Below are 24395 nucleotides of genomic sequence, written 5' to 3'. Positions count from 1 at the left end.
TTTCTCTCAACAAGTTTTAAAAGTGTATCTTGCCTTTTCTTCACCTTAATATGTGTTTACATAACTGGTGACCACACCGTTTGAGACCCACTGAGAACTTAGACTAAGTTAACTATCTAAACACTCCTAAAGAGTCCTTTACCTCACCTGAGCTGAGGTTATCCCGAGCTTGAATGACACACGGAGACCAATCAAGGGCTTTGATTTATGATCTGTATGACAGTGGCCATGTCGGCAGGCCACATCATGTGGACAGCCAGTCACCCTGTGTGAGGCAGGCCACTTAACAGGCCAGAAGGAGGCGAGATCAGTGCAAGGGAGCGAGGGATCATTGTCCACAAGTTAATCGATCGCAGATGGCGTCGTGGTCACGGACGAATAAAAAAAAAAAATGATAAAAAAAAAAAATTATTAAAAAATTATTATTAAAAAAAAAACCTAAATGGGTCGCGAAATATACTTGGGCGGCCGTTAATATACCTGGGCGGCCCGCCCAAGTATAGTCTATGTGTGGGAAACCCTGTGTATATATATAAAAGGATATATATATATATATATATATATATATATATATATATATATATAATAGAAATAATAAAGGTAGCATACAAGTCTGATTGTCACCATGTGATAATGCACGCAGTGTGTAATTGCTGCAAGACTTTTTACACATCCTACTGCTGTGTTTATTGTCATTTAAAGTTCACCTCTGCCAGTAGACGGGCAGCGACCACAGAGCTGGGATCACAACACCAAGGCCTCAGGAATTATTATGATAATCAAAGACTATCAAGACCAAATGCTGCATTGGTGTCAGCTCCTCACATATAACCTTGAATTACAGATCATCCCCCATTTTTCTGCTGAAACAGTCACCAGCTATTTACTGTCCCTAAACGACACCACCAGGAAGTGTAATTGAACAATTCAAAACCATGATCCTTATTGTTTTATCTGCTTTGAAGAAATCAAACATTTATATGAATTTTACAGAATATGATGGAATGAAAGGTAAGTATACTGCATTGTCAAAGAGCTTCTGATATTTGAAAACTTCACATGTATGAACTTGAACTATGTTTAATATCTTGTGTTTGCCGTCACCCCATGCAGGCTTCTTCCCTGGAAGCTCCCAAGGCTGCGACGCCTTCCTTCGCCACAAGATGACTCTGATTTCTCCCTCCATCCTAAAGAAATACGGCATTCCCTTCGACAGGGTGAGTGACCGCTCGTCCATTTTATTACGTCACCATGAGAAGATAGGTTACCTTTGTTCTGACATAATGTCTGTAATTGTTGGAAGCTTCTACTATATATCCTCACCTCAGCCAGTATTGGTTGAATGACATGTCATAATGAAGAAAAGGCCCTTGCACACCTTTATTTTATATGGGTTGACACAGCGTCACTCATAATGCAATGTTCTTCCCACCCTCTCCACAGCTAACTCAAGTGTCTAACACTCCAATGGAAAAAAAGCAATTCATATCCCCTAGACCTAGGTGGACTATAATATATCTATGTCAAGTGAATTTCATATATCATTGCTAACAACATTTACTTGGTATCCTCATGTTAACAATACATAGGATGTAACATAAGTATTTCTCAACTGAATGAACCCATTCACTCTTAATCATTTTCACAGCTACACACACATATACTCAGTTGCATTCAAAAACATTGAAATCAAACAATCAACAAGCTTGAAATATGTCATGTTGTCAAGAGGAAATTAAGTTATAACTTATTACTGGAACAAGAGAAAGGCTCTTTCTACCAGTTCACCTGACTTACTGATTGGTCTCTAAACAGAAATAAAATGTGAGGGTCTTGCGTAAAAAGGAGGTGAGCTTGTTTTTGAATGACTCATGATAACATTAGTGAGGTTAGTGGCTGAGCTTTACCGCAAACAACAGCTACTGCACTAATGATACACTGAGTAATGACTTGTGTCTGTCAAAGCAAATTGATTGCCATTATTTTAGTTTTTTCTTTCGTATAAATCTTCACAGTGCTGAAGTTAATGAAAGATTGCAGAAAAAAACTGGCACATAGCAGGAATACAAAGTTCTTTCTTGTCAGAGGAGGGCCCCCCCACACCCCATTTATATCTTCTCCCCCCCCCCCCCCCCCCTCAAGACATCATTATCACAGTGAACATGTTACTCGTTTTACACCTACAGTACCTACCTCGATTCATGTGTCAAAATAAAACCATCTTCTTGCTTTTTTTGAGAGCAAAAGATATGTTTGATATCTGAACCACTGCCTTTAGTAGAGGAAGTTCGTCTCCCACTCTCAGCCTCTCCCCCTGTTTCTCTCATGGCTGTCACCTTGCCTGGCTTGATGTGTCTCTTGAATGCCTGGATCCAGGCTTCACAAAGAAGTTGTGATTCAGAGCGAGACATATAGGGCTTATGTTTTGGGGCAACACATTAAAAAGGAATGTGCTTAACTTGTCGTCACATTCTCAGAATAACACTGAGCTCATGGGGAGACACTCAACCCTTGGAGCAGCAATCATGTAAGGCTGAATTAATTCTGCTCGCAAGTCAGAAAAGTTTAGAGAAAAGTTGTTTCAGGGGAGTTGAACTTCCAAAACCTGAATGGCAGTTGTAGAGGAAGTGTGATTAATGAGTAGTAACAGAATATATTTTAGAAGTAAGCCAGGGATAATATTTCCAAGTAATACATTTTTGAGTAAAAAAACAAACCGTGAATAAGATGAAGCTAAAAGGATTGCATGTGTAACTGATCATTCCGGCACTCTCATACAAGAACATATTACTTTTGATTACAATTTCTTTAAAATAACATGTTCATCTTGAACAAAAACATTTTTCAAGATGTATTGTGTGTTTACATTTTTGTACATTATCTTTGCCACTTAGGAACACCTCTACACATTAAAAGAGAATTTCCAATATATATATATGACAATGATTATGTGACAATTGTAACATGTATTAAGATGTGTAAAGGTATACTGTTTTTTCTCTCTCACCAAACAGATAACTCAGAATGAAGGGGAGTTTATGGTCACCTTTCCTTATGGCTACCATGCTGGCTTTAACCACGGCTTCAACTGCGCAGAGTCTACAAACTTTGCCACCCTCCGCTGGGTGGATTACGGCAAAATGGCTACCCAGGTGAGTGAAGACCGGCTAACACATATTGTTTACAGTAGCAATAACCTGAGGTCAGTGTTACTGTGAAGGAGAACAGACTGTGTTTTGCTGTGTTAAATGACGCTCTTCAGAGATTATGGAAAGTTATACATTTTCAGATATTTGAAATCTTCATGTGAAACAACACTTATGGAACCTGCCCCCTTAATCTCTACCATTATGGTTTCAGAAAAACAGACATCCTGCAGGCAAATGTGCTATATAAATAAAACTTGATTTGATTTGAAATGTAGACGATACAATTGAAGAGGTTTGATCCGACGTGTGATTCAGCAGAAACGTTTTCCTTTGGCTGTCTGGTTCTCTGAAGGAAAAATGTATTGGATCATATCAAAATATAAAAACAGCGTCTGGTTCTCTGCCTCACACCATCTGTTACCAACACTAACCGTACCCTCACATCCTTCCACTGACGCAGGCTGCCTCTTTGCCTGTGGGCTGCTGAGCATGAAATTGACAGGGCATGGGTTGGTTGAGGACGGGAGCCCAACTACAATGTCCTCTGGAAGGACCTCCCCTCCATGTCTTTTTTCCATACATCCCTCTTCATTTTCCCGTTCAGTTCCCCCTCTCTTTCCTAGATTGTGAGTGTTCACATACATGTGCCCCTTATCCCTCCTTTCTCTCTACTTGGCTGCTTGTCAGATTTATGAGGTGCCAGTTTACAGAACTACATCTCGCTCCCTTCTCCCTATTTCTCATTTTCGGCCTTCCTTCTTTACCCATGGGGCCACTTGTAATTTAAGAAGCAGCAGCCCAGGCTCCAGCAGTCTTCCCTTCACCCAGCGCAGTGCTCAAGGGAGCATCCCTACCACACTTGTCTCAGTGTGATAAAGAAGAGTGGTCCACTCTGCACTGCTAATCCGAGTCGATGAATCGACAGCGCTGCACCACACACACTCAGAGGAATATGAAAGAGAACAACTCTGCTCGAGACAGGCTCTTTCTGCCAGTCCACCTTTTTTTCCCTTGGTCCTCCTCTCAGACATGTTTCACTCTATCGGGGCGGTGTTGTAGCATAGTGGTTCACAGAGATTCTCCCGTAACCAGTGCTTCTTAAATTCAGTCCCAACAGCATTAGTACTGTTCGTCCTCCAGACCTTGAACACATTCAGGCTCCCTCACTCATGAATCGTTCTCGGGAAGAAAGTGAGCTCAATGTCTGCTCACTGGGTGTGTCGTCTGTCAATGAGGGCATATGACCTGTGGGATATTTACACTCCCTAAGTTTTACTGAATGCCTTTACATACAAACTGATAGAAAATAACAAACAATATCACTTTTATGGCTATTTGTGCTCCCCTGTAAGTGCTGGTTAGCTAAAAGCAGAAACATTGGCCATTTCAGCAACCATAGTCTTTAGGGCCAACTTTTTCAGTAGGATGAACACATTAAGACTAAGCCTGATATCTCACAGATCATATGCCATTTTTGACGAACCCAGTGAAGAGGCGTTGAGCCTACTATCTTACTCTGAATGATTCATGAGTGAGTGATCCTGAATGGGACTCAATGTGTTTATCTGGGACATACTTTACAAATGCTGTGGGGACTGCATTTAGCAATGTACCGTTTGAAAGAAGAAAAAACACCTACCTTTCATCCCACAGGAAAGGATGATTTTTAAAGAAATAAAACACCTCCTTCGTCAGTGCCAAATACTTAGTGTTTTGCAAGCAGTAGCTTGTTACTAAGTGTTTTAGCATTTTCCGTAATGCTGTAATTTAAACTTGACTCTACTTCTAAATATTACAGGTTAACTTTTAATAATGCTCTCGTATGCAGAGACTTAAAAACATTGCACTGCGTTTTCAGTGAGCTAGTAGGCAGTCATTTCCACCGATTTAATTTGAGTACAGCTTGCCTGTGCCAGCCACTCGCTTGGCAACAATGAAGTCACACATTCTCTCTTATTCTTCTTTACTGTCTGAAGCTCCAACAGTCATCTGTTAACTGGTTTGGCTGTCTCCCTCCCGCTCTTGCCCTTACTGTCAGCACCAAACAGGACATTGAATGATGGGGCTCTGGATCAAATTTGTCACTGTCTGGGGGCTGCCAGCACACGGCACAGAAAAGAAAAGAGTGAGCTTGGGCATGTTTCATGTCTCAGTCTTCTTAAATACAAGCTACCCAACTGCTGACCCATCTGTCTGACTTACCAAGCGAACACACACCTGCGGTCAAAGCAGGCATACTGTCAGCAGTCCTTGCGTGCTGTGTGTCCACTGACTTATACTTCTATTATTTCAGACATCGCAATCTCGATTAACCTTCTCTCCAACCTTCCTGAATATGCATTAGGTAGTAGCCATTTCATTTTCTTTTCTCAGTAATTCAGGGGTTCAATTTCTCACTGAGATTGCTTCAAACGGACATGGTTCCTTCAATTGACTCAGGTTATACCCAATCACAACATAATGTACCAAGCATCATTACAATGTCTATCTGTGTAATGTCACAACAGATACCTGGGAGATAAATCCCTTGTTTAGTTTTGACAAACACTCAGGAGTTCCTCCTACTTTGATCAACTCTTTAAGTGTCATCCAGTGCTTCTAATACTTGTCAGGTAAACGGTTAAACTAGTTTGTGAGGCATGAACAGGAAATAACACATATGGAGGCGTGTGGCGTAGTGGGTTGTCCGTAGGTGTTCGGATCAGGTGGTCACAGGTTCAAAACCCACTGCAGTCAGCATGTCGTTGTGTCCCTGGGCAAGACACTTCACCCCAAATTGCTCCTGTGGGGATTGCCCACAGTATTGAGTATGTAAGTTGCTTTGGATAAAAGCGTCTAACAAGTAATGTCATGTAATATCAAGAAGGAAGCCACTGCAATAATAGCCAGGATGAGTTGCATGCTGTACTTTCAGTTTCCTGGCAAGTTTGTTATAAAATAGCTTCCCGTGAACACACTGAAGATGGCAAAAATAAGCTAGCAGATTTTTCCTGAAAATAGTCTTATGTCTGCTGCACCATTATGTTGCTGAATGTAACCAGCTTCTGTGTTCCGGGTCTGCAGTACTCTCAATGAAAGCCGCTCTCCATTCGTTTGGTGCTCAGTCACACTTTGCTGCCGTTCCCCCCCGGCTGTCGGAGAGAGGAGCAGAAATCATCCTCCCAGTTCCAAGACTAAATCACATCACCTTTTTATCTTGATAGTGAATTGAAGAGATCTCACTCCGTCTTATTTTATATTGGTTTGCAGACTTGTCTTATTTTAGCGAACCAAGACTTGCTGTAATTGGACATACTGAATTTCTATTGAACCTTACCTTATGTGCACCCTAACAAAATGCAAGTTATGTGGTAGGCTTACTGTAGATTAAGTAGATAACACTACATAGAGCCAAGGGTAAGTTGTATCCACAGAAAAATCCTCAAATGTTTTATACTTTTCCCAACAAACTAACCATGAAAATATGTCGAAATGCCACTTTAGTTTAACACAGATTATTTAACAACTGTAAATTCCCCACAATATCCCCAATGATAACCATTCTCCCATGCGCGCCCATTAGAGGGCAGCCATATTGTGAGAGTGTTCTTGCAGTGTTTCATCGCAGTAGAAATATTGCTGACATTTACAACAGAAAACCTCCTCGTCAATGCACCTGCCATAAAGGGTTGTCTAAAAACTTGAAAGACAGACAGGTTTTTATATATTTACATTCTTAAGATCATCTTTCTGGTTATTTTTGTCCTAATCAGCCATTGTGTGATTAAAGCAAGCATGACGAATTTGGGATAATCAAATGTTCTCAGCCACTGTGGTTTGGGTCAGTCAGGTCAGACTAAAACCTTGTATTGTTATTAGTACTTGGCACATCAATGTGTCCACTGATCCATAGAGATTCCCCAGGCTCGAGGTTTTCTATGGCTCCAACAATGTAGCTTCATTAGGTGCCCTAAGTATACTTCAGGGCTCATTGACTGTCTGCCTCGGGGCGAGTTTTTGTTTTCCCAGATCTTATGCATCTCCAATTCTGTTTTCCTCCCCTAATTAAGATTTTATATGATTATAAAAGTGTGACTCGTCCTGGCCCTTGAGGATTGCAACAGTCTCCATAACATCGTTTAATAGTTTCATAAAAATAAAATGAGCCTTTTATATCTTTTTATAAATGAAAATGGCACATTTTGCCTGGTACAATCAGTGTAATAGCCATGTCTTGTTTTTCGTTTTTCGTTTCCTGGCATGTAGCTGTTTCCGCTAAAGGTTTCATGACGGTAGCAATCAGCTGTATCCATGCTCACTTGCCCCCCCTCTGCCCTCCCTTTCTCCGCTCCACACCCTCCACCCAACACTATATCTTAATGTTTCCGTCTGTCAAGTGGTGTCTAGATGAGATGTAGGCAGGATATTGTTTTTCTGTGGAGAGTGAGCCGCTGTGTTTCCAGTAATTGAACATAAGGCTCTCAGTGCAGCTCCTGAAATAATAGGGCCAGAATGTAATAGAGCAAGCGAGGCAAAAAAGAAAATATTCGTAGTTTGTTTCATCTCCCTGTTTTTGTTCCCTTCATTCCCAAACTTTCTGCTGTACCTGCCACTATATCCAGCGCTGTGGTTTCATGTTAGAGCTCCTTCCCTCTCTAGTCAGCACAATGATTCATTGACCCGTCATTTGAAGGTGTGTGGAGGCACCTTGAGGTGTGAGCGGTTATGGGATGCAGCTATCGCTTGCCTCTGAACTATCTGCACATTTATCATCTATACACTTCCATATCTAACAAAGTCTTATTACCTGCCATCTTTTAATCACTACCATATTTTAGCTTGATGCAATATACAAGCCCACGAGACACCAATTATTGGCCTCTCGCCCTTTCACTTATTGCCTCACAGAGATGTAGATTAAGGTGCTGTATCATCCAAACCTTTTCATCGCAGTTCATATCTTTCAACATAAATTGCCCTATTTCGCTTTAATGCTCTAAATTTGACCAAATAGATCACTACAAACCAAGAGCAAGTTGTTGCTTCTATTGTAAATTTGTGAAAAAACACCTTTTAACAAAGATTATAATCTGTATTGACGGCAGAAATTGGCCTAGGTTTAGATTAGCTAACAATCTGACTGGCTCTATTCACTTGTTCACACATACAGTGCTTCTCTCACTCCACATTTAAAATAATAATAAAATATTAAAGACACATTCTTGGGGAAGTTCATTACAAATGTGTTATTCATATGAATCTTATCATAGTTTCTATATAAAACGTTTCTAAAACTCAATATAAATACACAAAAATGTAATAACTAATCTTCTTGTACTCTTCTATATGTAGACAAACAGCAGAAACCTACCACTGTGAATAGCATAACATGGAGTTTTCCTCATGTGTTCTACAATTTATAATCTTAACATACATTCATTTTTTCCTTCTCTGCTTTTTTCTCTAGTGTACCTGTCGTAAAGACATGGTGAAGATCTCCATGGATGTGTTTGTACGCTGCCTGCAGCCGGATCGCTACGAGCTGTGGAAGCAGGGCAAAGACATCACGGTGTTGGACCATCTGAAGGCCACTGGGCTCAGCTGCCCTGAACTAGAGCGCTGGAGGGAGCAGCGTGTCAGCCACAGAGCAAATCTCCTGCGAAGGTGAGAGGGCAAACTGCATAAATTATCCAAATGATGAGGTTTTGACACACGGATATGAATATACAAATCAGCACATTAGCTCTCCTCTCAATTAATTTGTTCTATGTTGAATTTACAAAGGATCTAACAGGATATCACTCTAAGTCTGTTGTGTTCGATACCGAACTCTGATGCTGATAAGGCACCGGAGAACGGCTGTTCTAATTTCCCCGACATGGTTTTAGAACCTACCCCCCAAAATCTACACGCAAGAGCACCGTAGTCTGTTTAGAGAGGCAACTCTCAGCGTGGCTTAAAACACCAGCTGCCGTTGTATAACTTACCAAAGGACCTCCAACACATTGCATGTCCGACCGCCGGATATCAACGGAAATGTACAAACCGGTTTTATTGGTTTTTCACAAAGATAGAGGATTATTGGATACAAATCATAAAAGAAAATACAAAGTTTATATGAGACACCAGGACAAACCCAAAAGCCCCCCTTTTCTCTTCACACATAATCTTTTATCACCTTCCCCCCTCCTCCCTCTTCATCAGGTGGTTTCCCTTTTACTGTCTTTAGGTAAGAGGGAGGTTACATAGTTCAGCTTTTACTATTGAACAATTTAAAATATAAATTAAACAAAATAAATGATATTCAATTTGAACAGAAATTAATAAAACAGAATACTTGGACAATGGAATATGGAATTAAACTTATTTTTCCTCAATCAAAAACAGAAAAACTAAATGTTTTTAATTTTTTTGAGTAATAAACGTATTAACTACTATCACTAATTTCTGATGGTGTTGGAGCTGAAAACAGAATGGAGGAACACAGTTCACTCTCTTCCTGTTCACAATGTTCTTAAGCTATCTTGCTGCGATCGTAACTGTCCTCAAGGTGTAAAAACCACTACGCCTTCTTTCTTAGCAATTGGTTTAGACACTTACGCTTTGCCCAACATTAGGTCTGAAGCGTGAGCATAGTTTAAAAGTTCAGCATGTTCCAAGTCTGGTTTCAGATGTCTGGTAAGAGATCTCTGAGAAATACTTACTTTTCATCAAACCAATCTAAAGCCAATTATAAATGTAGGTAAATTGATAAACTTCATAGAGGCAGGATTTTGCAGGTGAGGTCTGTCACGGCCACTTAAACAGCAGATCTGTCAACAAATTCATTTAAACATTTATTGGTCTTTTGGTCACCTCAGGGCCATGCAGAAGATGAAGCAGCTTCGTCGTCTGAAGCTGGAGGATGTCAAGGTGCTGGCAGAGGAAGGCATTGAGCTGAATGCAGTGGAGTACCAGCGTCAGGTGGAGGAGCGTGAGGCCCAGAGGAGGCTGCACCGAGAGGAGCGGCTAGCCAAAGAGGCCATGATGACGCTGGAGGCAATGGAGCGTGAGGAGCAGGAGGCTGCTGAGGCCGCTGCAAGAGCAGCAGAGAACACAGATATAGAAGGTGAGGCGATATTAGCAGTAAGAAATGCAGTTTGTTTGTTTTTGTTAACAGAATAAAAAAAAAAGGTGAGAGATTTTTACCAGAATATGAGGCTAGATTAATATTGACATAAACAAAACCCACATAGTTGCTTTATTTTGAATTTCAGGTGTTTCAGCAAATTCTCTATAACTCTGCAGATGCAGCATAAAATATAGATAACTTGATTTCAGAGAACAAACTCCGGTTGTTTATCACTTTTATTTACCATCCTGAAAGTTTTTTTATGGCCGCTTTTTACTGTTATGTTATAATGCTTATTGACTTAGCAGCTCAAAAAAGATATCAACTATGGCATAATACATTTTAACCTAAGAGTCACTGTTGTGAAACTGTAAAGATGTTGGGTAAAGCCTGTAAAAATATTCACCTCTTCCCTGCGTATCTCTGCTTCCATTATGATTAGATTCCTCCCTGTGTGTCTGGAAAAGTACCACATTTATTATTTTTTATTTCACCCAAACTACACACAGCCGGTTCTCTGTTTGAAACAACGGCCAACACGACTCTCCTGAAGTATTTTTTTCTTCACATGTCTCTTTGCCAGAACAAGAACCCGAGGCCAAACCACAGATCCTGGCATATGACACTGAGAAAAAGAAGCAGAGAAAGCAGAAGAAGTTGACAAATATGAACGACCCCATCACTGGGTTTGAGGAAGCCTTTGCACAGTTTGCCTCCTCCAGCATCAAGAAGTCAGAAATCAACATGGTCCGTCGTCCAGAGCTGGAAGTGAGCGCTCCCCAGGTAAGATGGATCAGCTTTTATTCAATTGGACTTGTGTGTCAAACATGGAGGCACACTTTAATTATTCTCAAGCCACAGTTCTTGATACTGCACACATAGGAAAATACATGAACATCTACATTTGAATTGGTTTTCTGCCACAGTTGTAGATTAAGCCAGTTATTCATATTGATAAAAATACTCAAATTACATTTCTAGAAGATCTTTAAGTGTCTGAAACTAATTTGAAGTGTAGACAAATGTATAGCTGTACTAACAAAACCCAGATATTACATGTATTTGCTGCTGCATAATACAATGTTAAAAGGACTAAACAAAAAATGTAAAAATAACACAATATAAAATAATCTTGGGATTTTCCAGGCATGCTACTCCAAGGTGAAGATGCCAACGGAGGTAAAAAAGAGCAGACGTCACCCCCTCAGCAAGCCCCCCATGCGCTCCCCTCTGTCCATTCTCAAACAAGAACCGACCAGCGACAAAGGTTTGTGGCTTTGTGTTTGTCATTGAACCTTTACTAAATCATAAAGGTGTTATTGTAAATATATTCTAATTTCAAATGGGAACCATTTCATGAACAGTATTGATCCTGTTTTTGAGATGCAAACCGACTAGGATTTGATACATCTGTATGTTTTATACAGGGACACGCTGTCAGTTGCTTGACATGAAATAAAAAAGGTAGAATGTGTTAATTATAACAGAATAATAACTCCCATGAACATTGTTGTATTTAACAACGGAGATTATTCTCTTAAATTTACCAAAAACATGACCATGTCAGTTGAACCTGCACACTGACCATTATTTATCCATCTTGTTTTCCATCTAGTCCACACGTTTTTGATCCCACTTATTATCCCTACCATTACAGTACTTAAAATGAAGAAGTTACCTTTTTTCTGATAATTGATCTGGAGAAAGAAAACAAACGGGACTTAAGCTCCCTCTGGGGATAATGGAACCAAGGCCTCCTCTCCATCCCCTCCCTTCTGTCTTTTTCTTTTCTTTTTCTGACTGACACTTATTGATCCGGAGATCATGACTTCCAATTACCTGCTTTCAAAGTCACTTTAAGTCGGCAGCAGGGGACCCGACTCAGGGGCATCTCCTTCAGAAGGGTGGATGGGGGAGAAGGAGGAGAAGGAGACGGCTGGTGGAGGGAGAAAACAGAGAGTTAATGGCCAGCTTGTGAGGAGTCCTTCCTGCCTTCTGTCCGGGTTTAACAAACGGTCTGGATCAGTAGCTTCAGGAGGCTTCATTGCAAAATCTATTCCAGACCCTCAACAGCAAGTTGTTGATGCCTGTTCCATTTGTGTTCATCCGCCAATTATATCAGGAGTGTTGTTTTGTCTGGAACCGAATGTGCTATTTGTGTCTCTCGGCAAGGACTTCCTCTTTAAAAACATTGTGTTGCTTTTCCAAAAATGCTTCTCATGCATTTCAACGGAAAACAAATCACCAGTAATGAATCCTGCAACATCTCTTTTGCGAGTCACTTTCTTCAGATTGTGTTTGTTTTTTCTTTTGGAGCAGCGCATCTTTAATGCATTTTATTTCCATTCCACAGAGCCGTCCTCCCTCACGCAGCTGGACAGCGACATGAAGAAACAGGAGCACCTGTGGCAGAATCACTCACCCAACTTCCTGTCAGAGAAGGCTTTCAATGCAGCAGTGGCAGCGCTGCAGCCACACTGCGCTGTCTGCTCCCTCTTCTGTCCATACCCCGAGGTACAGCACACTGCAGCAGACGCACACATGTGTCCGTGGAGTAGAAATAGTAGTTATAGTACTAGTAGTTCCACAATGTGTAGTTGTATCAGTTTAGCAGGTTAGTCTTTGGTCAGTCAGTAGTTTTGGTTACACTATTTTGTCAGTGAAACCAAAGTTTATTTTTATTTATTTGTTTATTTTAACAGGGACAGTGCACATTAATCAACATTTCTGTAAATGTGCCAGAGTTAGCCAACAGGCACATTTTCATCTGACAGATTTTGTAAATCACCCTAAAGACACATTTAATTTTAAACAAGTAAATACAATCAAGTAAAAACATGCAACATACAGTAGTGGAGTGACTGTATGTCTCTTATTTCAAAAGTCCTACTAACTGAGTTGGATTGCAGATTCTAAAACCCAACTATAAAGGCAGCGGTATACTAAATAGTTCGGATGCATTTTAGAGCGATATGATGAACAATAGAAACACTGACATCACCTTACGGCTGGAGCCTGCAGCGCATGCTTGGCACCAGAACAAAACATTTAAGTTCCTCAGTGTGGATGTTGTTCACATACATTTATTTATAGTTATCACTATAGTTGTTGTTCTTGGTCTGGACAACACTTAACTGTATAGTTGCCTGTATAGTGGGCTATAAAATAAATAATTTGTACCTTCATGCTCTGTATAAAACCCTGTGAAGGCTGACCAGTAACCAACATCAATACAATCCACTAGCTGTATCATCTTCTCTCCTCCGGCCTCTCCAGCCACACAAAGACAGTTTTGCAGGCAGTGATACCCAGCGCTCTTCCCTGCCCCGTCGGACGTGTCCTCTGGTCCCAGAGATGTGCTTCAGCGTCGGAGCCAGCAACACGGAGCCTCCACCCACCAACTACCACATCGGAGAGGATGGAACCAGTCCTCTGCTCTGCTGTTCGTCTTGCAACATGCAGGTTCATGCAAGTAAGTCCAAAAAACCAATACGAATTTGATTGTAAAACTTGCAATAGGGGAGTAACATAAGAGGACAGCTGTCACAGTTTGTACCAGTTATAAAGGCCTTCCTCTTCATATGTTAATGTTGTTGTTCCTCTAAGATAAGCAATGACATATCAATCTGAGCACAACAGAAAGCTGTAAATGAAAGTCAACATGTGCAGATTGCAGGAAGCTTACAGCTTTGCAGACATACATACAGACAGACAGACATACACACAGTTATACAGACAGAGATATACAGCTTTTACACTGCAACTCCAGGAAGTACAGTCACTGTATGCCTTCTTCCTCTAAATTAGCTCTGGTTCCTTCAGGATTCATAAAACCTGGTTTGGGCGGATGATAATGAACCATCATAACCAAGGTCGTGTCAATAATACAATGCATTTCCCCATGCTCAAAAGTAGATGTTGGATTGCAATGGTGACTTCAAAAATGTTCCCCCTGTATTTTTGGTTGAATTGTAAAGTGGATAAATGGGTAAGAGAGCAACCTCAGGTTGTGTAAATCTGCATTTTGTCATTTAAAAATGCATTTAGTAATCAATATGTTTTTAAATGTAATATAAGTGGAGGGCTACAGCTGCAAACATACAACTAAAATACAGCTGAAAAGTGATGTTTTATTTGTATCAACTGAGAGACACGCTGCTTTGTTTTATTTATGACACTATTGGTTTCACGCAGCCCGTACACCACTGACAGGCTTTACAGACAAACTATACTGGGTATTTCACTTCTATCCTCTGTTCACAACTTATTTTTTTTATCCCTCAACCTGTGAGAATTGTGTTGGAAAAATAATAAAGACTGGAATATGAGACTATTCAACAACTGACTGCACAATTCCCCTGTTCTCAGTAAGGATTCCTAGTTTATCCCTCCTTGACTCGGGTTGAACTAAATAAGAAAATGCTCAGGCAGCACAAAAGCCTTTCTGAAGGCAGCATGCCATAAACTACCCAAGCTTGTTTTTGCTCTGCTTATCCCATTTAACAATTGATCACAAAGAATGACGACTTATAAGGGAATATGTCTTCTGTCAAAGCAAAGCGGGTTAGGGCAGTCAGCTTGTTAACTTTTTGTTTGAGTGAAAGAGCTCTGGGATCTCTGTGCTCTACTTCTACTTGCTAAATGTTAACAATACCTGTTATCTTACCTAATCAAAACAAATATTTGATTTGGTTGTTTTTAAAACATATTTCTTATGAAATGGCATTTTAATTTACCGTTTTTTCAGTAGGCCTATATAATGAAAGAAAGTTATATCTGCTGGAGCTGTCTCACACAACCCATCATTCCAAAAACACACACACATTCCCCCACACACACTTACAAACCCTCCTGGGTTCTTATTATCCCCAAAGCTGGAGTGCACCTTCAAAAGGGCCAGTTCATTAGTGATCCAGGGATAAGCTGAGCTCAGCTGGGGATGCAGCGCTGCTATTGATAAGAGGACGTGAAGCAGAAAGAGCTCCTGTCAAGAACACCAGCTCTGCGCTCCGTTTCTGTGCTCGTCATTGTTTTGGAGCAGACATTCAACTAAAAATCATTCAAACCTGTCTAGGTGTGACACCTTTTTGATTCAGAACCTCAAATTGGTGATAATGACAAGAAGATTGTGCAGTTTAAATAGAAAGTGGTTAACAACAGCTCTGGTGCATAGGTTAAAAAAATACACTTCATCTAGAAGGTGCTTTCAGAACATTAAATGCAACATAATCTAAATAGATACAAAACCATTCATCTGTCCTCTCTTACAGGTTGTTACGGTGTGAAGACGGACTCGGTCAGGGAGTCCTGGACGTGCACCAGGTGTGCAGCGGGAGCTTGGACCGTGGTAAGTAGCAGCACTACCGTCTGCAACAACAAAAAAACACCACAAGTCCAGAAAAACTGTTAAGTCCTCTACTGGACAACAATATTTGAATCAAACAAAAGTATGAGGGAATAGGTGAAGTTATTTATTTTACTTTTCGTTGACTGGACCTGCAGTGAAGCAGTCTTGCAAAGTCTGGTGTGTCAAACATGTTTTGATTACTTTACCCAGCAGCTATAGCAAAAACAAACTCAAAGTATAACTCTAGAAAATGCAGAATTGACTGTTTCCCTCACTGCCTAAATGTAATACTTATTTTCTTCTTTTTATCAGGAGTGTTGTCTTTGTAACCTGCGCGGAGGAGCTCTGAAGTCCACCATTGACAACCGGTTAGTTGCATATGCTTTTTCTTTTTTTTACCCGTTTTATTTGTGCAGAAACACCCTTGATGACAAAAATATATATGAAATGTTTATTTAATTTCTATCATAGTTAGTTTTGTTAAGTCTGACAACACAGGTTTTAAAATACTATAGGTATGATATGATCTATATACACATATTTCCAACATCTGATCTAGTTCATGGAATATTTATAGAAAGAAATGTGTAAAGTTATCACTCTCAATGCAGAACACACATGAGTTTACAATAATTGACCCCAGCATTCAGTGAAGAGTTATCAGCCTTGTATATCTGGTTGTGCTGCTTATGTTGGATCTTCCAGAGACTGAAGTGTGTACGGTCTCTCTCTGTCACCAGGTGGGTCCATGTCATCTGTGCCATCGCTGTGCCTGAAGCCCGCTTCGTCAACGCCAATGACAGGGAGCCGGTGGACGTCAGTGCAGTTCCAGATACACGCAAAAATCTGGTACGTTTTATACAGACGTGAAGCAAAATTGAATTATCTCTTAAGTGTGAGATCAGACAGGCAGGGGTCAACATTTTAACCTAAGCAAGAACATTTTAACAGTCACTATTTTCATCCTCTCTCTCAAAAGTTACTTTCTCAGAGCAGCCGTTCATTTATTTTGTCTTGTCTCGGCGTTATAGAATTCTCTTTGCCTCCCGGATCTCCTTTTCCCACATTTAAGCAAATTCCTGACTCCTGCTCACTGTGTCTGTCACTTTCCCCGTTACCCACTCTCTTTCTTTGGTGGATGGATAGATTGGGTCTTTGCAAGCTGTGGAGGACATGGGGTATATCATATGTGCTGAGTGGAACGGTTGAATAATCAGCTGTCATTTCTCTCTGTGCCAAATGAACTGAATCGATCTCGTGGGCAGGAGGCAATTTCCCCATTGCTGCCGCGTCTTTGAACACACCACATCCCCTCCATCCCTCCTTCACAGTCTCTGCTCCACCTCCATTCACATGATCCCACTTCACAGGCAACAGCGGTGCTTGCTGATGCATTATCACAAATCTACAAATAATGTCGCCTCTCTCCCCCCCTTCTCTCTGAATAATCTATCAAAGACAAGCTGGGTGACATTTGCATCTGAGTGCTGTCAAAGCAGGTTTCTCTTCTTAAAAGGCCATGAGAAGACACTCTGCGGTCTAATGATTCGGATGACTGGACTGATCAAATGCGAACACGCACCCTTGGAAACCAGTTAATATTGCACTGTCTTCAGCAATCTGTGTTTTCCCTGCATCTTTGAACGTTTAGTTTTCAGTCACTGAGTGATTTCACACACATTGCTTTTGCGTTTTTTCCAGAGTTTCCCAGCTACAGTAACGCTGTGCATTCCTCACAAATGTACCTTCCCCAAAGGTAGTGTTGCATCGTGCACCTAGGGGCGCTGCGATATCTGTTCGTTTTTAGAAAGCAGCCGCAAGCTAGAAAAAGCAAGCCGCTTCAATAAATCATTGTACGATTTAAAAAAAGAAATTCTAATAATAATGTTTCCAAGTTACAATTCCAGCTTCATTCTCCTTTAGCATGCAATGACACATAAACCATAACAGTGACAAATACTTTGTCAGTTATTATATTATCTTATTCTGCAGAAGATGGGGCCACAATTTATTCATTTAAAGTTGTACAAATGGCTTAAATACTAAATAAGTTGTAAATAAGTAAGTTTTTGGTGTCTTTCACAATCTTACCAATTAGAGATGAAATATAAATGAAAAAAGACGGCAATGTGGTGTCAGATATCACATACATCTTATGTTATCTGCTGCTGCGCTCCTGCCTGTCCAGCGGAAAAGTCTTGATCATGCCAGCCTGTGAAATATCACACGGCAAAGCTCTGTAGAGAGATGTTGTTCCTACACCGGTACAGAAATGAAGTATTGACAGATTAATAAATAATTTATATTTCTTATTGATCAGCCATACGCTGCACTACAGATGCTCACAGTGTGATTTGTCAAAAGTAGGAGGATAGAGAAGAAGGGAAGTGTGTGGTGATAGATAATCACAATAAAACAGGAGCATAGAGAGATAGCAGTCACATAAGATGCCTCTGCCGTCCAAGCTTATAGTCTGTATGTTAGATCCAAGCATGCTGTCATGAGTTAAACATTTATAATTCTCTTGTCAAATGTGTTTCATGGCAGGTGATTTCTTAACAGATAAATGTTTCTATTAGGATTTTGAAGGAAGATAATGCTTCCTCCCCCTTGTGTATTGAGAAGATAACTCGGTTTGAAAGGCCAAATTCCTTTTCATGCTGTTATTCTCTTTCCTCGTTGCACCCCGGCTTTTCATCTCTCCACCTTGTTCTCTCCGTTTTAACTGAGTAGAGGAACAAATGAGGGATGGGGAAGGAGAGTATAAAGACAAAGGGTGGGTAGACATGGAGGGTTGAAGCGTTCAAAGTGCAATGAAAATGAATAATGAATGTTGAGGAGTCCTGTGTGCAGGTTGGCACGTGTCAAAGTGGAGAGTAGACCAGGTTCCAGGCCAAAGGGAAAGATGTGCTTGGCTGGTTACACTCCACTGTATTCCTCCACGTCTCTTTTGTAAAGATGCCCTGCAAGTCCAACAGTTTCAGTATGTGCCAGAGTAGAAGAGTAAAAAAAATCTTTTGGGCTCAACTGCAGAAAGGTCTAATACTCCTCAATCCGTGCAAACTTTGTACAATTCATCTTCCAATTGATGTGTGTTCTAAGCTTCTCATGGTTCTTATGAATATAACAGCCTCAGTAGGACTTGTTATTCTTGTCGTGAAAGCCCCAACATGATCACATCTCCACCATGGCAACAGCAGGCTCACTGAAACACTAGACTGAGATCTGCGCCCCGGAGGAGGATCTGTTATTGTGAACATGAGTGTTTGGACAGTTATCAGTCCCTTCTGTGTTTTTCCTTTTGGAATAAACTAAACTTTTTCTATTCACAGACACAGAGAGAAAACCTGTAGTCTCATATAATGAACCACATTATGAATCATAACACCATAAGTACTCATCCTTCGATATCTATGAAAGTGAATGCAGTAAATACTAAATAAGCTCAGGAGCGCAATTGGAAGCGGTCTGCCACCTGAATCACCAACTAAACTCTTTGTTTTCTATTTTCTTTGTAGAAGTGTGTATTCTGCCATGGAAAGACGGCCAATCAGAACCGCGGCGCCTGCATCCAGTGCTCACAAGAGAACTGCGCCACCTCCTTCCACGTCACATGCGCACAGATCGCCGGCGTCGTCATGACACCAGCCGACTGGCCCTACGTGGTGTCCGTCACCTGCAACAGGCATAAAAGATTCCCTCCAAAGGTCAGCTGTTCTGTGTAACATTGAATCCCTACAAAAACGCATGATTTACTTTTTTTTTTAGTATGACTAATTTTCTGAATTTTATTGAATTTCCTGCTGTGATTCATGGTGTGGATGTTAATTATTTTTTGGAATTATCAGTGAGCCTTTTTTTGATATCTTGTAGAAAGAGTGTTTTTTCAAACGGCAATCTCAACGACTTAAATGTTGCTTAAGCTGCTGTCACACAAGGAGGGAACACAGTGGTGATTGAGGATATGGCCCACTGATGAAAAGTATTACAATAATTATATACATGCAGTATTACAAACTAGACGTCTGAGGCGACATGTCCAACAACTTGAAACTCATGTATCGACAAGTGGAAATTCTAACCCAACAAAGCCTGAAATCTTTAGGATTGATTTCGATTGTTGCGGCTAAAAGAAAACGTACATGTTATTGAATCATCTCACTACATAAGAGAAAGCAATAATGCAGATGGAACACTTGAGTTTTGTTCAATGTAATCCTTGGTCTCTCTTATTGTTTAGGTTTATTCATATGGGGTTTTGAACCTACCCAGAATGAAATCTAATGAAATAAAGTTAAATGTGTTCCTCAAGGATTATCTGAGTGCTGTTTACAATATGAACTGGATGAGCACAAACATGGATCCTGTCTTTACCTCAAAGTATCCGTCTGTTTCTCCCCTTCAGCCTCGCACATCCCTCAAAAGTCAGCAGGGTCTGAACCTTGGACAGAAAGTGATTGGCCGTAACAGTGACGGCTGGTACTACCATTGTACACTCATCGGCATGGCAACACAGACATTCTACGAGGTCAACTTTGATGACGGCTCATACTGTGACAACCTGCACCCAGAAAACATATTGGTGAGTTATATAACATACAGCTCAGTAATATACCTACCTGTGTACTGTAGCAGACTCATAACCTCAACAAACATATTTCCCTTTTGGTTTTAAAGCAAGATTATTAGAATATCCTAGCAACTGTTCTATATCTCAATGCTGGAGCGTCTTTGCAAAATGAAAATATAACGGCTTAGTGAATGCAAACAACCTTTAATGACTCACTGCCACAATCATAACAGTAATTATACTGTAGCAGCAGCAACAGCAGAAGTGGTAGGTTTTCTGTGGAGGAAGGAGAAAAAGAACCAGAGAATGAAATATCAATAATCTAAATACTATAACAACTTACTTTCTTACAGCTTGTGCTAGATAAAAGTAGAAAGTCTTCAGTCATAAGTTGTTCAAGTTTTAAAAGAAATGAGTTTGGGAAATGAAACGTGCAGAACTCTTACTTGTGTTTTCTTTCTGCCATTCTGTTCTCCCTTTCCTCCACATACTCTATTGCCCTCCATCTTCTTCCTCTTTGCCTACATCCTGTTTCTCTTCCTCTCCCCGTTCAGGGTCACAACTGCCTGCATTCGGGTCCTCCTGAGGTGGGGGAGTTGATAGTGGTGGGCACATCTGACGGTCAGATTATCAATGCTTCCTTTATCAAAGAGCACACCCACAAGTCCTACCAGGTGAGGAAAAACACACATATTAGAGTCTAATGTGTGACTGGATGCTCACTACTCATTACATTTAGTAGTGATTTTTAATTGCACATTTGACAGGTAAATATCCCATTTGTAATCCACGGCTGTTCAATAAACGACTAGATTTGTTTGTATTTTCCAGCTGCAATGTGAGTAAATGTATGAACACTTCCTACTGTAAAAAAACAAAACTTTTAAATAATGTTATATATTCAGAACAACATTTTCGGCAAGTACTCTGAGCAACAACATCAATTACATTTTTCATCTGACGCTCTTGGTGATTTGAAGCCGTGAACTGTGGGTAACACGCTGCTCCGTCTCATTTTGTTGCCATCCTCTGGTTTGGTTCCCCGGTCCTGGTATTTATCATTTAGTGTGGAAAAGCTCGGCTGCCCTTGTAGATGGTGGTGCGTTTTGATACAGTGTGGCATTACAACATAAAGTGGAGGGATTTGGCATCAATGGTGCATGCTGGGTAATGTATGGAGCAAATATGCAGAGTGCTTACTGAGTGGAAAATGCAGAATTGCAATAGATGATTCTAGGACTGGTGTCAGAGGAGGCCATCTTAAAAGTCACTTCCAGACATGGATGCTGGAATGCATTAGCAGACGAGGTTAAGTGAGGTTGTTAATCTTAGATTTTGCTGTGAAGCTGGATCTGTGAGCACATCTGTAAGCGCTTTTTCTGACACATACACACAAAGGACAGAGATGGTGTTTATGGGGCTGCTTCACAACACACACTGTTGCTGTAAAGTTATTGAACCTTGTCTGGCTCATGATGTGTCTGTGGAAAAACAGTTAAATACATCTGAAACGAGCTTTCAAAAGAGTTTTGGTTCATTCAGGTTAGTTTAAAAGAATATCTTATACGTTTTGTGTTCTTTCTCACACGAATGGCATATCTGTTGATGCACCAAAAAAAACAAATGTATTGTGTTTTACAATGAGTTCCTCTTCAGAAAGTAAATCAGCGTCCCACCTTGCTCAGCTCCATGTGTACGCTGGAGGCTGCAGTATGAGAGTCCTGTTAGAGACAAGAAGGGCTGTTAAATTCAGAAAAAGCCTCCAGCTGGACTCTATGTCAGGGACACATCCCTGACCTTGTCCTTTTTTCAGGTTTTTTCGCTTTTTATGTTTGAAATGCTTAGCTGATTCTCACGTCCTGTCAGTAAGCAGCTTCAGAGTTCACGGCTGCGGTCAAGGATGTTTGTTGGTGTAACCATTTGTTTTGCTCCGGTGAGCTGAGACCCATCTGTGACTCTGGGTGCAAGTTTGTATATTTGCTCACTAAGCCACCCATCATCTTTTCTACGTACAAATGTATCTTCCTCTAATATAAAGCTACATTTCCCCACAGGGATCAATAAAGGTTTGTCTTGCCTTGTAAAAATCACCCTGCTGATGGAGCCCTTCGTAATTCTTATGGGTCGAGTTCAGTGTATTTGGATATTTTCCAAGTGTACCTAGGTTTTTACTTTCACTCAGGAGACAATTAGATATGTGAGTTTCATATTTCATCGTTTTTATTTGATTTTTTCCAGGTTGAGTTTCAGGACCAGAGTCAGCTGATACTTAAACACTCAGAGATCCATCTGCTGGAGCATGAACTCCCAAAGAGGGTCCGAGCCAGACTGGTCAGTATATAACAGAGATTCTGCTTCCTAACCTGAACACACACCTTTCATGTTGTAACAGGATATAATAAAAATACACTTTAGTTTGGCAGATGTTTGCTTTGGCTGACACAAAATATTTATTAACTTTTGCCTCGGCTACCAATTGTGTGTGTGCTGAAGGGTCTCCAAAGAGTAAATGTAAAATGAGTAAAAGACCTAAGTTATTCAAACAATAAATGGGTACGTTCTACCTCTATTGTGCCAAAGGCAGCTTATAACTGCTAGCTTGGTTAGCAATAAACTGAGAGGACAAGATAATCAACAATCACAAAATGGCTACTTTAATATTTTAGTGCACTATAGATAATACAGTTTCACACAATCATATTCGGACTCTCTGAAATGGTCACTATACAAAATCAATAGAAAGCGATTTTAGACACAAACAACTGACCATCCCAATGTTTCCTCAGTCTAAGTCTGTGCCTGTCTGTTTTCAGGCCATCCCTGTACCTCAGGTGGGGGTTTCATCCACAGATGAAGCCCAGGCAGCCAAACGCCGCTGCCTCCCATCAGGCTCCGCCCCGTCCACACGCATGGAGACCACCAATAAACCCCCCTGCTCCCTAACTACAGCTGCTGTAGCATCGCGAGGAGCAGAACATCTCAGTATTCACACATCACAAACCTCACAACCTTTACCCCGGTCCGCCATGACCTTACACGAAGCCCCCTCCCACACCAATGGTATTCAGATGGACGTTGAGACCCCCATGGACACCAGCGTGGCCCTCACAGAGGCTCTCACGGAGTCGACCCTGACCCTGACTCCGCAGCCAAACCCCTTTTCAGTGGACGTTTCCTTCATGGAGAGCCTCCTCAATTCACATTTCCATCAGGACAGTAATCCAGGACCCCTGTATTAAAAACCTCCACTTTGTTATTACTCAGCTAGTGGAGGCCGAGCCAATAGGAAGTCGCTAACTGAGGTGGATTCACTGAGTGCTGGAATTATGGACTAAAAACGTTTCCTCCACCGGCTCGGAGAGCTCAGGGTGGAGCGAAAAAAGACACAAGCACTCTTTAATGCATGCTCCTTTTTTATTCTTTGAGTTAATGTATTGCGGTGGTGCTCTGAGGTAAAAGGTAAAGGATTCTTATTTTTTTGACATAATTAATATCATTTGTTGTTTTTCTACGCGTTTTCCATTTCTGGTCAGCTGCTGTGCTTCCCTTCTCCAGTTTAATATGAATAAGTCTCTTAGTGGTATCAACTCCATACCTCGGTGCATTAACTCGATGACAGCACACTCCCATTGTCTTTTGTACAGAAAACTAATTATTATAACGGCCTCTAAGCATTAAGGCCCCTTTTTGGACTTCTTCTTCTTCTTCTTCTTCTTCTTCTTCTTCTTCTTCTTCTTCTTCTTCTTCTTCTTCTTCTTCTTCTTCTTCTTCTTCTTCTTCTTCTTCTTCTTCTTCTTCTTCTTCTTCTTCTTCTTCTTCTTCTTCTTCTTCTTCTTCTTCTTCTTCTTCTTCTTCTTCTTCTTCTTCTTCTTCTTCTTCTTCTTCTTCTTCTTCTTCTTCTTCTTCTTCTTCTTCCTTTTTTAAATCAAACAACCAGCAACAAATGTTCTATTTTTCAATCGGGCCGCTTGTGGCTTTGGAACTGTGAGGTGGAACTAAAGTGTTCATTTTCCATCGGATTGCAAAGGGGGGGGGGGAATGGGGTGAAAAAATATGTATTGTATGGGAATTCAGTATTTAGATGTCTTAGTCAATTATCGATATAATTATTTGTAATGGCAGAAATGTTTTGAATGCAAACACTAATAGATTTGTTTTCAGGATGCAATGTTTTTTAAAGATGTGTCACAGATCAGACCTTTATGTTGTGACATCATTCAATCTGACATTTGGCAGCTC

General features: G+C 40.7%; 1 protein-coding gene across 2 annotated transcripts in view; it reads left to right on the top strand.

Annotated features, from left to right (window-relative positions):
• Window positions 1-23928, top strand: part of kdm4b (lysine (K)-specific demethylase 4B) — a 64801-nt gene extending 40873 nt beyond the window's left edge. Inside the window, exons 7-22 of one of the 2 annotated variants that reach the window (XM_034081304.2) lie at window positions 1114-1217; window positions 3015-3152; window positions 8596-8792; window positions 9989-10236; window positions 10823-11022; window positions 11386-11506; window positions 12593-12753; window positions 13516-13711; window positions 15510-15586; window positions 15899-15954; window positions 16327-16435; window positions 19105-19293; window positions 19992-20168; window positions 20711-20830; window positions 22395-22487; window positions 22988-23928. In XM_034081304.2, coding sequence (XP_033937195.1) covers window positions 1114-1217; window positions 3015-3152; window positions 8596-8792; window positions 9989-10236; window positions 10823-11022; window positions 11386-11506; window positions 12593-12753; window positions 13516-13711; window positions 15510-15586; window positions 15899-15954; window positions 16327-16435; window positions 19105-19293; window positions 19992-20168; window positions 20711-20830; window positions 22395-22487; window positions 22988-23395 — 2594 coding nt within the window. In that variant the 3' untranslated portion in view covers window positions 23396-23928. Of the gene's footprint in view, window positions 1-1113; window positions 1218-3014; window positions 3153-8595; window positions 8793-9988; window positions 10237-10822; window positions 11023-11385; window positions 11507-12592; window positions 12754-13515; window positions 13712-15509; window positions 15587-15898; window positions 15955-16326; window positions 16436-19104; window positions 19294-19991; window positions 20169-20710; window positions 20831-22394; window positions 22488-22969 lie in introns of both variants that reach the window. The other variant, XM_034081302.2, reaches the window with a different exon arrangement.
• Window positions 23929-24395: the final 467 nt, after the last annotated feature.

This window comes from Pseudochaenichthys georgianus, chromosome 4 (genome assembly GCF_902827115.2).
Source record: "Pseudochaenichthys georgianus chromosome 4, fPseGeo1.2, whole genome shotgun sequence".
Taxonomy (NCBI): domain Eukaryota; kingdom Metazoa; phylum Chordata; class Actinopteri; order Perciformes; family Channichthyidae; genus Pseudochaenichthys; species Pseudochaenichthys georgianus.
The sequence above is the reverse complement of the archived record's forward strand: the minus strand, read 5'-3'. Positions and strand labels throughout refer to the sequence as shown.